Source organism: Coptis chinensis, chromosome 4, assembly GCF_015680905.1.
Source record: "Coptis chinensis isolate HL-2020 chromosome 4, ASM1568090v1, whole genome shotgun sequence".
NCBI lineage: Eukaryota > Viridiplantae > Streptophyta > Magnoliopsida > Ranunculales > Ranunculaceae > Coptis > Coptis chinensis.
The window spans coordinates 49193798-49209265 of NC_141459.1; the positions used below are offsets into that span (position 1 = coordinate 49193798).

Below are 15468 nucleotides of genomic sequence, written 5' to 3' on the forward strand. Positions count from 1 at the left end.
AAAAAAAAAAGATAACAGAAAAGAAAATCCGAACTCCATTCAAGAACAGTACCTGAAATAGGTAAACCTTCTTTGGTCAAGGATATACTGACGATAAAAAAGAGACTCCCAACAATATTTGCATCAGACTACTAAAGTCAACTAAGAAAATAATTCTATCTAATGGGATTTAATTGGGTTTTTGTCCAAACGGTGTGGCCACACCGTTTGAGATTTGAATTTTGAAAAAATATAAAGTTATATTTTTTGGCGTTTGAGACTTAGTCCAAACGGTGTGGCCACACCGGTCAAGAGGCCCAAAAACAGAACTTTATATTTTTTTAAAGTTCAAATCCCAAATGGTGCACCGTTTGGACTAAGTCTCCAACGATATGGCTACACCGTTTGGACTAAGTCCCCAACGATGTGGATCGTTGGGGACTTAGTCCAAACGGTGTAGCCATATCGTTGGAGACTTAGTCCAAACGGTGGATCGTTGGGGACTTAGTCCAAACGGTGTATCCATATCGTTGGAGACTTAGTCCAAACGGTGTGGCCACACCGTTTGGGATTTGAACTTTGAAAAAATATAAAGTTCTGTTTTTTGACTTCTTGACCGGTGTGGCCACACCGTTTGGTCAAGTCGTTTGGGACTTAGTCCAAACGATGTGGCTACACCGTTTGAGAGTGGCCACATCGTTGGGGACTCAGTCCAAACGGTGTGACCACATCGTTGGGTTTGCACAATGAATGACCTAGCCAGGTCATTTAAGCTTGGGGTTTTCGAATTCAATTTTTTGAGACCAATGGCACACTTGTAATATTTTTTTTTTTTTTTTTAACTTTTAGGACCAATGGCACACTTGTAATAATTGTTTTTTTTTTAGTCTGCCCAACACAATATGGGGTCCGTCAGTAATAGGACTCAACAATATTTAGAAAGGAATCCAAATTAGCTATATTTAGTTAATGGCTTTCATAAAATACATACATACTTAGAAAATTTATTCAATCATATAGTTCTAAAATCATTAACATGTCATGCGACGTTTACTAGGCCCCCTATAGCCCAATTACTTGCCCCAAAATTGAAGCTTTAGTCCAAAAATAAAGACTGAAGCCCATTAGGCCAGACCCAAATTCAGGTTCCAAAAATCTAGGCCTAGTAATTTTTTTCGCTCCAAGTCCATCCTGAATTTTAATTACGGATTTAAGACAAAAACACGGATGACATTAGCCATGGAAATTTATATTTACACAAAACAACTATGTAAATATAATTTTATAGACTTATTCAATTACAAAAAATACTATGTAAATTTAAATTTCTATATATAAATGTATATTGTTATATGTAAAATATTGTGTAAATTTACATTTTCATATGCAAAATTTAAATTTACATAGGTAAATAAAATTGTGTAAATTTACATTGTCATATGTTAATATACAAATTTACATAGGATGACATCATCCCGGTTTGTCCTAAAACCAAAATTATTAATGAAGATTTGTCCTAAAACCGAAATTATTAATGAAAATTGTTTACCCAATTTTGTTCTTGAGTGCGAAACTATTGTTGGGCTTTTGTCCTTGGGCCATAATCCTCTCCTCTAGGCACACAATACAAAATCTGAACAAAGTAGGCTACCAGTATAACACTAGAAGTCTATAACTAACTGAATTCAACAACTCTGTTTTCAGTTACATTTTCTGAATTAGTTACATTTTCTGAATTGAAATAGAAAAGCACTTTCTTTTTTCGCCATATAATAAATTCTTTTCAATATATACGCTAGCGTCAAAAGTATATTGCTTTGAGGTACTTCGTTTATCCATGCAAATGGCATAGTCGCAGACTCGCAGGACAGTTTTTGATAATCCCTGAGAAAGTATTGTCTGCTAAAATAAGCCAAGGAGACGAACATAGCAAGCAAAGTCTGATATAAATAAAGTCCCTGTCTTCTGTTATTTCACCACGAAGACTCCTACAACTGTAACATTTTTATCTGACGATTAACAAATGGATAAACCACCAAGTGACATAAATATTACTTTCTTACATGCCAAATGGAACAGAGAGTTTTGATCCTATTATCTGTACAAGCTTATCCCAGACCTATGCAACAAACCTCACCCTCTGAAAGATCCAGAAGCATACCCCATTCACCAAGTACCGAAGCTGCAGCTTACATGTTCTTGGGTGATGACTTGCAGACAATTCCGCATGGAAGCTTTAGAAGTGTATGGCGGAAGACACAGTCTATAGAAGCATGTGTGTGATGAAGGCAGACGGTCATGGGAGTCTGATGCCTTGTAGATATGCAATCGAGATGCCAAACCACCAAAACCTCCTACGGGTAGGTACTTAACAGAGGTCCAAAAGAACAAAAGTACCCTTTGCTGGTCGGTCGACATACCCTCAACAACCTGCAAAACCAATCATTCTAAATCACAAAGCGAACACATTGCTTGTGGCATCAATTTGGAAAGAAATCCCCCTCAACTCCCACAGCTAGATTCGAAGTAAAACTTGGATTCTTAACTTCGAAATGGATTCTTTGGTGATGCAACACTTTCGATATATCATAAAATTTTGAGTTCTTTTCCTTTACTTTTTCTTTTAGTTATTATAAGAGATGCTTCTTCGGCTTAGTTGAAAGGTGGTTTGCTTTATAATGTTCTATACAAGCTGTAAGGTGGAGAATTTTCACAGAATCTTTGATCCAGCGGTTTAATATTATTAACCAAAGCTAGATGGGTTACTGAAGTACCTTACAGTTGCAATCTTATAGGACATTCAGAAACAAAGGATTGGCACATGAATACAAAGTGATTTTACCGATTACAAAAAAAAAAAAAAAAAGTCTTGAGCTGAAGAAGCATCTCAACTCATCTCTTTATCATGTTCTATACAGCCTGAAGGTGAGGAATATAAAAAGAATCTCTGATGCAGGGACTTGGTGTCCAGGATTGGATGAAAAAATCAGTCAAAGCAAGCTGAGTTATTGAAGTACCTTGCAGTTGCAATCTTATGGAGGATTCACAAAGATATGATTGGCACAATTTTCAGGACTGACATAAGATCTTCTACTTAATGTACAGTATCTTGAGGGCATAGGAACTGATATCTCAGGCAAGTAGCATGCAATAAGTAATGGGCTAATGGCTATATAGAAAAGACGTGTAATCTGATTCAGCTGAAGCTACTGAGGCTTTAAACAGTTTCAGCATTCATTTCAATCTTGTAGTCAGATGGTCAAAGGTCTAAATGAATTTATATACCTTGTGAGCCACAAGCTACTTAGTATGAAGTAAACTATGGGGTATCAAAATGTGCAAAAAAAAGGTAGTTATGAGCTTAAGCAGGGAGAGACGGTATCCGGACAAAAACAAGAGTCCTTTTCAAGTAAGAAATGGCCATTCCAGATTTATCACCTTTAAGGGAGATGTGCAAAGGATTATTAAGGCTAAGGCATAACTTAGTTATATGTAGCTCCTTAAGTAATTCAATCCTTGATGTACGCATGTATGTACAGGAATGCATGCACACACATACGTAAATATGTACGTAGCTTACTTGGCAGAAAGAAACAAACAAAAACAAAAAGGAAACTCAGATGACCACTCTAGCAAAAGAAAAAATTCATTAAGGGTGACATTACTATATGTCGATGGCAAGAAGAGCATTATTACCAACATAAGATCTTGTAAAAATAATAAAATAGTACTTACAAAACAATGAAAATATCAGGCTACAGTAACATAAGAATTGCTTTATAAGAAAACACAGCGCAATTGAAAAAAATGGAGTAAGTTACTCGTTGAATGGGCAAGAAAAAAGATGATTGTTGAATGTTGAGGACACAACCTCACAAACATGACATAGAACTAACATAAAGGTTTAGTTGAATTTTGAAATTAAGCTTCAAAAGCATGATGCAGAACAAACATAACCTCATAAAAGCTAGTTCAACACATAATGCTTGTGTATTTATTAAAAAAACAATACCTAGATGCCAATTTGACATTTAGTCATTGCGTTTTTATATTCCAAGAAAACCAAAACAGCAAAGCTGCTTCCAATGAGATGATATATAATGTTCGCTACGTTGAGCTGTAATTTTGATGTTAGTAAGTGAATAGATGGTTCGCCTTAAGAAATAATGCATCAAACCAGAAGAAGACATCACAAAACAAATCACAATACAGATGCTAAACGAAACTTCAACTCAATTCTAGAGTTCAAAAAGTAACCTCCAATCATAAAGGACAAAATATTAACAGTAAAACAGCACAGGAAAAACACAATGTACAATCCATCCAGAAGTATGAACAAGGACCTACAGATGCTTACCTTCCAGAACCAGCAAATTTGACGATCTGTTTCTCTGTAGCCATGGTAGTCAGTGTGAGCTTTCCAGTCTTTAACACAGATTGCAGTATCGCTTCCATGCAACATGCGATCAAGATCTTCAAGCTCTAAGCTTTGGAAAAATAACTTCTGGTGAATTGAATTAGAAAGGATATCACGAAAACCTTGTGCAAAACGGGATACCTGTTCAGAAATCGATGTGACAAAGCGATGCTGAACAAGTAAGTTGACATAATCCTCTCTATTTTGGCTATTGACAATGATGCCCTTTCCTCCAGGGCAGAGTTCAACTACTTTCCTTGACCCTAATTCTTCGATTTCTCGAACAAATGTTAGTCCAAGCGCATCTGAATCCAAAAATTCTGCATCCATCTCCAAAATCTTTTTTAAGCTCATGTACAGACATGGATCTGCATCGCGAACATCCTCCAAAGATACTGCCTTTTCGGCCAATTGCAAGAAAAACACACGATCAAACACAATGCCTACTTGCACTTTATGCATCAAGGATAATGCAATCATCCGACCACAAAAGCGAAAATAGTCGAGGTGCAGAGAATCCACTTTTGATGCTGCAATCAGAATACGCTGAAATCAGAAACCTACAATCTTTGTTTTCCGTTAAAGAGAAGGAAAAGTAAAACAAGTAAATAAAAGGCTGCATACCAAATAACAGTCAAAAATACAATTACACTGCCTGATAATTTGGATAAGTATATTATGTTGGTCAGAGCTGCCAAGGCAGTTATTGCAAAGTTATGGTGTTAAACCTTTGTATATTAGCCATTACACAATGCTATCCTGACTCAATTGCCTCTCAGACTTGGTAATTTAGACTTTTCGAATATGGAAGCTGAGTGTTCTGACAGTAGCAGTAGTTGCAACTAACTGACAATCATGATTGATGGGATTTAGCTTCTAGAGGTACTTTCATCCTAGAGGATCTCCGCAAGATGTCTTCAAAAGGAAAGACTGCCTCTTAGAGCTAAAGTGATCCCGGTCTAGTTCCTTGAATTCCCTTATCTAGATCTCTATTCACCACCAATGACAAGGTTAAGAAAGTAAAAAAATTTGGTGAAACCTAGTGGTTTGAATATCAAGTATAGAATATTTTTGGTACAGTTAGCTTGAAATAAGCACGCACTTGTAGGAAAATGAATTCTCTGATCGATATGATCACCTCTGCCGTAAAAGCCACACAACAGTCTAAGTGTATCCTATTCATCTTGAGCCACAAAGCCCACATAATAACAAAAGGTATACTACCCACAATCTACGTCCTTCAAGGGAATGGACCCTTGAAAGTTGAAACCCAGGAAATCGAACTGATCGAGGAACAACCCAAAACACCCCAGATTGATACACAAAATGACAATAGCTCCTACAGAAAAGGACAATGGAGGAATATGGAAGTAAGTGACTCCCTAAAGGGATAAAGTTGGTGATTATCTTCTTTGTCCTAATTGGTTTATCTAGGGTCGAAATATTATTAAAAGTTGGAGAAAGAAATGACAAGGTATTTTGCTGACCAGATTCAGGTGCTAAGAAAGAACAGAGACACAATGCCTCGTTTGCTACCAGAAAGGCAAGAGCACAAAGGAATATAGAAAGATTTCACTTATAATAGCCCAAAATTACGATATCATATTCCACTCTCATTCTTCGCAATAACCCAAACTGACGATCCCTACCCAGTCTCACAGCATAAGTAACCACTAGCATCAGTGTTTATGAAGGCACCAAAACTCGCAATATTCCGATCTGTCATAATACCATGAATGCCCCGAGGAATAGCCAAGATCTGGGCAGTTTAAGCGGATATCAGTTGGTAAAATCGGTCTAGGGGTAATTAGTGATTAGGCCTCATAATCGGGATTAGTCGGGAACTAACTGGAGGATTATCCCAAGAATATCTCCCCCCCCCCCTCGGTGACAGACACTAAGCATTGATAAAAGAAAGTGCAAACTTGAGTTGTATAAATAGAACATGCCAAATTCCAGTTACATTGACACAACACACGAGTACATGTTGCCAAGTCCGACACGGATACAAAGTGTTGATACGGTGAAGTATAAAAAACTGAGGTATATCACACATACAATATGTGTCTACACGGATTAATTTTAGAATATGGTGTCCATGTAGCATAGCCAAATTCCCAAAACACGAAACTCACAAGTCTCCAACATGCATGCTTACTTCTAAAGAGAAAAGAATAACTTGTCAAAATTTTCTTACATCTTAAGGAGGGGGAAAAAATGAAAATCTTAAACGAGTACTAATCTGCATATCAGTATTAATTGGAAAATTGGCTGATCAATCGGATTAATTGGGGATTTTTTGGCTGTGATTTTTTTTCGGATTAATTGGCAAAAGGGATCGGCTAAGTAGCGACTACCACCTAGTCGGAGGAGAATAATCACGTATTTAATAGCACAGACCAAGATTGCCGTTATCTAACTGCATAAAATCGTGAAATGAGGCGACGATGGCATAGTCTCGGGAAGTCCATATCCTTCCAAAATCTAATCTATCCTCGTGTCCTAGATTGTATCTGATCTCTCAATAACTCCTCAAATCCTCTCTAAATACCCTTCTATACCCCACACCCATACTGACTTGGCGCTTTGCCCTCTAGACTACCCTAAATTGGTCTGACCAATTCTCAGGCCACTCGCCTCCATAACCTGTTGCTCTCGTCCCTAAATCGGCATAGCCATCTCCCTATTAAGGCCAAACTAAATTCTCGTGGTCTACTCAAGCCCAAACCCATCTTTAAAGGACAAGCACGTGGTTTTCCAATCAACCAGGTGATACACTGATACCTGTAGTTCTCCTCAGAATAGTCCCTAGGACATTCCTAGTACTAACCCTCTCAACTCTCTTGACCACACTTGTGGAATCTAAAAAAAGTAGATGAGATACCCTGGAAGACACAAAAAGGTACTATTAATCAAGTTCTCTCTCCCTTTACCGACTTACCGATCTTGACACCCCGTCTGATTTTCCAACAGAGGTTTTGCTCGACCGGTTCCCACATGGTGACCAACCTACAGTGCCCACCAAGCAGAAGCCCCAACTAACCTGATGGCTCCTACCATCGTATCATTATCGCTCGTGTTAACCAGCCCAACCACTTTACTCTTGGCCATGTTAACCCCGATCAAATATCCTAATATACAGCAAGTGGAAAGAGATCCCTACCCAAGAACACTACTTGCGATTACATACTGCAGATGAAAGACAAGTACTTGCTTTTGCCCGACCCTGAAACCCCTGCTAAACCAAAATTCATTAGCTATAGCCTATAGTGATCATCCTGCCCGACACCTCCATCCCCAAAAGAAACAAAGGTGGAGATAGGACGTCACCCAGTCTAATTACCCTAGAACTCCTGAAGAAGCCCACAGGTAACACATTGATTAGAATGGGAAGAAAAAAGGGCAACTATATACAAGAACCACAACCCAATCTTCTCATCACAGTTGCGAAAAATCCAACCTAATATGGTCCACATAGTTAGTAACACAGTTCCCTTTGCCTGATTTACGAGATTTCATCAACCAAAGGTGGATTACCTATATACTGCATCGCAGTTAGACCTAGATTTCACGATTCTATTTGGACATTAGCTTTTTCTTTTCTTTTCTTTTCTTTTTCCTGATCAATAACCATTAATAAAACTCAATTAAATCTGTCCTGTTTTTTTAAACCAGTTCATGGAGCACAATATCTATTTCGATATTGAAGGAGCTGGTGCCAATGAAAAGCGCACAGTGGATGTCATCTAAACTCCAATGGATTATAAAGATCAGGCTTGGAGAGTTAGAGCTGTATGTCCTGTTGGCATGGGGTTCAACTTCAGCCTTATTTTTTTGGGTTAACTAGTATTACCCAATTTGTGTGTCCCTAATTTCCAATCTATGGGGGGGAGGTAATACTCGTTAATTTTTTTCCCTTCAAATTATCACTTAAGTAGGTTATTCATGTTGTGCTTGTCGTAACCGTTAGCAACAAGGATGCGCGATAGGGGCTCTTCACTAGGTTAATTACAAAGAAAATATAATATATATATATATATATATATATATATATATATATATATATATATATATATATATATATATATATATATATACACATCCCGCTCTTAAAAAGACCTTAAATAAGTACCAAATCTAAAACAACCCACAACTTCACCTACAAAATGATTTAAAACCTAATTTTTTGTGGATATGATCTACTAACCATAAAAAATATATCTACAAAAATTCAACTTGTTTGACAATTTTTAACATTGGCAAAAGATGATTTCAAAAACTCAACATTTCTGGACCGTTAGATATTTTTTCAAAAGTGGATAACAATTTTTATCTAAGTTAGAGGATATCAAACGAGTTGAATTTTTGTAGAGATGTTCTTTATGATTAGTAGATCATATCCACAAAATATTAGGTTTTAAATCATTTTGTAAGTGAAGTTGTGGGTTTTTTTAGATTTGGTACTTAGTTTGATACTTATTTTAAGGTCCTTTTAGGAGCCGGGCTAAAAGTAGTAATGACAAAATATAATCCTAGAGAGGCAATTCCTGCTAAAAAGAAGATTTGTACGTCTATATTTTGCCTCTTAAATGACAAGCTCAGAACAAACACCTATCCTAGATTATAACCAGGACCGTAAACAAATTTAAGTAGCTATCACAGAAAAAGGTAAATAAATTTTTTCATTTTTTATCAAAAAAAGAAATTGTGTTGATCCAAGTAATATTGACACGAGTACGCATGTCGGACACCGCAACCTATATAAAGTAGGACACTTAGACACAACTAAGTTAAAAACGAACTATTGCTATTCTCTAGTTACACAACTATATCTTTGGCTCTGGACTCACAACACACCTCCTTTCAAATAAATCACTTTGGAAGAGGCATATGATAGAGTTGACTAAGTCAATAGATTGTTTTCTTAGTCCTTTAGGGTGTGAGAACTCTTTGAAATTGTATGCATAATGTGTCTGTGCGCCCAACAAGGATTTTTTGAGAATATGTAATGTCCATGTTACTTAGGTTGATATATATAATTGGAGCTTACATCAACACTATAAAGTAGCAAGGGCTACTCTTCTAGGACCTGCCCAGTATCCATGTACCCCTCCCTACTATAACGAAAAGAAAAGCAAGAAAGAAAAAAAAAAAAACAATCAGGAAAGCACAAAATTACAAGACCAACGGACCCAAGCTGCTACAGAATAAGCGTCCTACACCCCTCCATGATCTCACAAAATCGCTCATCCACACCCACTCCTCTTCCCCACCAGAATACTAAACTTTGATTCCCACCTATTGCTTCTCATCTCCTTTGTTTTATAACTCATCGTAATACTTACCCTCATCCATCCAACCCCCCTTCTGATTTTTCTCCACATTCCTAGCCTCCCTCTCGTCCAGTGTCCTCAAGATTTTCCTTTTAGATGTCTCTACATTGGCTCCCCAAATCTTCCCGGAATCCAGATATTCTTCCTCACCCCCAAACACTAGCTCACTACTGCCGACTTCCCACCTCTAATAGGATCAGTCGGCATTAACTCCTTGTCTTTGCGAGGTAGTTTGATTTCCATATCCTTAACTCAAATGCTTGCTCACTACTTCCCAGTGGCGACTTCCCACTCTAATCAGCTCAGTCGGCATAATATACCTATCTTCAGTAAATTTTATATGTGGGAAGATATTGTATGTTGTGGGCTTGTGGGAAAAACTGGATATTGACACTGTCAATAGTTCTTAAACATTATCCCAACCATGGCTAAGGTTAAGAAAGGAAATCAGTTTTAATTGGAAACTAATTACATTTTTTTATCGATAATCTTTTTTAATGGGAAACTAATTATTACTATTATCAATTTAATTTATTTGTAACCTGAATTCAAGTAGTTGAAAATAATAAAATCGTATATTGGATTCTATAAAAAATAATTAGTTTCCAATTAAAACCAAGTTAACCAAGGTTAGAAATGACTAAGGATTAACAACAAGTGGCAATTTCCTATTTGACCCACAAGTCCACATACTATATCTTCCCACATAAAATTTACTCCAGGTAGTTTGAGTTCCATATCCTGAATACTTCCTAAGACTCAAAATTCACCCCCTCAAATACTTTCTACCTGATTAGATCTTCCTTTGCCACTCTCAGTGGTCTTCTTATAGATCCAATATTCTGGTAGCAAATTTACCTAGGGATCCTATGCAAATAACCCCAATATTAAACCCTTCCTACTGAATGACCTTCTTCTCAGTCATGGCCACACAGATATTTCTGACTTCCTTTATTATTGCCACTCTTTTCTGCGGTAAAAAGTCTCAATTTTGGTTCGACTGATAGTTGAAACAATTTTAGAAGACGATTGACGCAACTCCATCCTTTGATCAGTGAGGATATAAAACATACGATTGTTTTCTTCCATACGCTAGCTGACAAAGGACTATCCACCACCACTATCTCTTGCTGTTACGAAGCCTTCCCATTGTTCTCCCCAAGCTTGATTTTGTCCCCTTCCCTTTTCACAGGTCTCCAGCTGCTTCTTCCCTACTTGTAACACAACGCTAAAGCTCCTATAATCTACCAAGCTAGTTTTCTTCTCCTAGCCACTACCTCTCCACAAGACCTGGATCTAATGCTACATCCTGATCACCCCCTGCTATGAAGTCTTTCACCACTCTGCAAATGCGAGCCAACCCCTGACAAGGAATACAAATGCACATTGTGTTGCCTCCCACTACTATGATGTCCAACTTGATGTGTCGCCCTTGCTTGTTCTCCTTCAAAGAGTATCCAAAGAGAAGATGGCTGCTGACAATCAGAAATATTATCTCTGCATCTTGGTTTCCCATTGACCATAAATTCTCAGTACCCTTTTCTATCTGCTCAAATACTTGTCAATCACCCACAGACCACCTTCAACCAAAGTGTAACCTCTTCTCCACAGCCTTTTGTTATGAAGATCACAATTCTCTCACCAAAGCCACTACAGCAGAAATCGAACTCCTTTTTGCCTTCAATCGAAGTGCAACCTCTTCCCCACACACACAGCCTTCTGTTATGGAGATCACAATTCTCCCACCAAAGCCCCGACAGCAGAAATCAAACTCTTTTTCCCTGATAGAAATTTGGTGTGTGAACCAAAAGTTTCAGATCCAAAAAAGTAAGGAAACAAGCAACAATTACTTTCATTCCCACAGAAAGGTGCTAGAAAATGTGAAGCATTAATATTAGATACCCCGCCTCCTTTGTGGATCGACAAAATGTCATCTCTCAAAGAGTCTTCAAAACTTAAAAGGTACAAAAGAACGCATTGGAAAGCAAAGTGATCGAAATGTGCTGAAATTGTAGGATAAAAATCTCTTTATCTCAGATTTGTTAATCCGATAATACCAGCTTGATCTAATACTGACAACAATGGGATATGATCAAAATTTGAGGATTTTATTATAATTGATTATGGTGAATGATTCAACAATTACTCATTGAAGACTAAGGTTGCATCTGGTAATTTGCATTAGTTGTGGTCAAAATAAGAGTAAAAGTAAGGTGTTTTTTTCTTTTTTGTTTGATAAGTAAACTTAATTGATTTGGATGTAAATGGAGTACAAATGTGAGATAGAATCTCACTTACAGGGCGCAACCAGTACTAGACAACTCCTATGTCCTCATGCCATTCTCCAAAGCTCCTTAAATGTATCCCCCTATGACGAACCAATTTTGAACTCCAAAGTAATTTCATTCCGAAGATTAGACAAGAGGCCCCAAATTTCTACCCTATCAGTAGCAAATATTCCATCACTAGTGATACATTCGACTAAGGTGTTCCGAGGTTATTTGTCATCTTGGTTGGTGGTACTACAACACAAACCTCTATCAAAGATGACACAAGTAGAAACAACATTTTACCGCCATTTCAAACCTAACAAATCTCCTTGCATATGACACCATGGAATAGCCACTTCAAACCTAACAAATCTCTTCGGATATGACACCATGGCATGACTTTTAAGTAAGAGTCCAACCAGGAATTTGCTCCACAGCCTTTTGTTTTGTACCAACTCGGGCCTAAGTGTAATATGCAGCAAAGTACTTCACTAGTACCAATTTCATATGTATCAGGTCAGTTTAAGCAGATACATGTATCTCAGGTAAAAAGGTAGACATCCTAGGTCTGCTTAACAGTCAACACAATGAAGCTCTGTCCACAAATTATATGTTCTCTGATCTATAGCAACTTGAGTTTTCTGTAATAAGTTGCTTATTTCATATTGGAATAAAGGCTGAAAGTGAGATCCATGTGCCAACAAATTCAAATAGCATGTAGGTTCATCATCTCATTCACAAACCATTCGTTACATGTCTCGAGAAAAATTCAGAAACAGTACCAAACAAGACTATGAAGTCTAAGATGTTTTTACAATGGAACTAATTGGCTATAACTTAATATAAGAATCCAGTAATAAGAAAGCCTAGATCAGCATAAGTGCATAACTATATTCTAGTATTCTAGACGAGCTAGGAATCAAGGGGCAGAAGATTTTGGGACAACCTTATACTACAAGCTAATCTAACACTTCTTTTCTAATTGGTAAAACTGTAAGGACCATTCCACTACGCTACAAGGTCATCTGACCCTAACACAAAAAATAACAATAACAATAAAAACGATTACAAATAACAACTGAAAATAATACTGACAACAAATATTCCTGCCAGGAGTTCTTACGGATGTACAAGGAGACCAATGGAAACTAACAATAATATAAACACAGGAATAGTCAGAAAAGTGGAAATTTACCTGGATTGGGGAAGAACCTCCTATGGTCATTTGGACATGCTAGAAAAAGTGGATTCTGTGGATTAAATATCGCCTGGCACACCAAGTAAAACCATTCCCGTAGTACACCAGGACCTGTAGCTTCCTCATTTTTGAACTCCATAAAAAGGCCACCGTGGAATGACTCAGGATCTGCACGACCAATATACTCAAAAGACTCCTCTAACAATTGAGACCTGTCAATAAGCATCTCGTGTAGCTCCTCATACTCCTCTACTAAATCAGGGAACATCATCATCACCAGGTGCCTTCTAGCTTCAAAATCAGTCAAATCTTTATGCTCGAGAAGCCAATAATGGTCGTCGCTCCGCTTTAAGTACTTGATGAGAGCATTTAACGGGAACCTCCTCAACTTCATCACAGAATCTAGTATTTCTTCAGCGCCTTTATAAAGTTTACAAACGCTTTTCAATTCCTTCAAAACAGGAATATATTGATACCAACTGAACCGATTACTTTCACCCGCCACTTCTGCACCTTTTGAAACTAACATGTCCTCCACTCTAGCCAGGCACTGACTGATTGTTTCTAGCAACTTGCAGAAAATATCGTAAAGCTGTTCAATCTCAGCCATGTAACTTGGATGCTTATTATGCAGATGAATAGGGAGGATACTCACACCACCGACATGGTCTTCAATAGCTTTAAGTAGTGGGTTTAAAAACGCATTGAAATCACGGACATCGACCGCTAAAGCCGCCTCCGTGCATGGTGATGAATTCCAACTCGACTCGAAACCCACAGTCAGCTTACCCGCTAAGTCACGAACAAATGGCAAAAACTCTTGAATAATAACAGCAGGTTTCGCATTGTCAAAGGATTTACTCCCGTGAGCGCACTTAATCGTATCTAACAAAGACCCAAGAGTGCTCCGACACGCAACATAAAGACTCTCATTCTGAGGATTCCCATATAACAATTTACAAAACTCCAAAACAATAGAAGCACAATGGACTTGAATAGTTTTCGGTAAAAAGTCAAGATTTGGTGTAAGTAACAACCTAATCGACTCCTCAGCACACTCCTTATTCCCACTATAAGGAGACAAATACAACATAAACAGGGCCGTCGGAGCACCCGCAGCTTTAAAGATTTTAAGATGACCCGAAGCTCGTTCACTTTCTTCCTTGGGAGTCAATCTTAAAAACTCCTTAACTTTAAACTTAACATTTCTAATATCACTTTGCAAACCACCACCACCTCTACAAAGACTACAAATAGACGAAACTAAATCAATAACAACTTGCCAAGTCTGCGGATAATCCGTACTTCTCATCCTTCCAACCAATTGCAACCCAGCATCATTCTCAACTCCACACTGTTCCAATGTCTGTTCCCACTGTAACTGTCTCCCTTCATAAATCAACCTCTGTTCAAATATAGGTATCCCAGTCATATTCCGAATCTGTTCATGAACAGATTCAACAGAATCATCAGAATTTGCATGCACTACAATAGTATTTTTACCACTCATCATAATCCGTACAAAAAAATGTAAGCACTTAGTTGTGGACATCATAGAACCATCATCAGGGTAAATTGATGATGATGACGTGGATGACGAAGCGTGATTAGATGAAACCCTAGTTTTAGACCTAGTTCTAGATGAAATTCTATTATTGTTGTTAAAGGATGAGGAATTGACGGAATTGGACTCGTCTTTTTTCATTTTGACTGGGATTATTAAATCGGACAGGGTGTCTTCTTCTTCTTCTTCTTCGATTGGTCCATAATCATCTAGTTTACGTTTTGAGGAGGATGAGGAGATAATTCGATTATTGTCTTCTCTGAACGACATGAGAGAGAGAGAAATTGTTTACAAGGAAATAATCATGTCAAGAAAAGAGGAGGAGAAGAGAGAGAGGTGTGAATAGAGGAATGAATGAGGAAGGTGGTTTATGGGTTTTTTGTTTCTTTTTAATATTTTATTATAATAATAATTAATGGGAAATGAAATGGACTTGCGTTCTCCGTCAGCAGGAGAATTGATTTGTGGAATTTCTGGAAATGCCATTTTCTCACTAGTGAGTCGCATGGTTTTTTAACAGACCGGTTTCACGGGTGACTCAGCCACCAAATACGGGAGCTTTTATATTTGGGTTATTTAGCTTTTAGCCCCACTTTATATATGGATATTAGCGTTTGGCTCTCCTAAGTTGCTAAATTCGTTTTTGGCTTCAGTTCTGTTAGTTGAATCAGTCAACTTTAACTCTACCACATGTTTTCTGCTCATAT

At 37.6% G+C, this 15468-nt stretch overlaps 1 protein-coding gene across 1 annotated transcript; it reads right to left on the bottom strand.

Annotated features, from left to right (window-relative positions):
* Window positions 1-1906: 1906 nt before the first annotated feature.
* Window positions 1907-15147, bottom strand: UPL5 (ubiquitin protein ligase 5). Its single transcript, XM_086557021.1, has 3 exons — window positions 13195-15147; window positions 4337-4926; window positions 1907-2409 (listed from the first exon to the last, which is right to left on the bottom strand). The coding sequence occupies exons 1-3, from the start codon at window positions 15029-15031 to the stop codon at window positions 2146-2148; spliced, it is 2691 nt and encodes an 896-aa protein (XP_086413147.1). The 5' UTR covers window positions 15032-15147; the 3' UTR covers window positions 1907-2145.
* Between the last annotated feature and the right edge of the window lie 321 nt (window positions 15148-15468).

Excerpts from the sequence above, each read along its gene's own strand:
- UPL5 (XM_086557021.1), bottom strand. The coding sequence starts at position 15,031 with ATGTCGTTCAGAGAAGACAATAATCGAATTATCTCCTCATCCTCCTCA. Across the intron at positions 4,927-13,194 it reads GAGGTTCTTCCCCAATCCAG|CATCAAAAGTGGATTCTCTG; the intron begins GTAAATTTCCAC and ends TTCTGATTGCAG. Across the intron at positions 2,410-4,336 it reads AAATTTGCTGGTTCTGGAAG|GTTGTTGAGGGTATGTCGAC; the intron begins GTAAGCATCTGT and ends TTGGTTTTGCAG.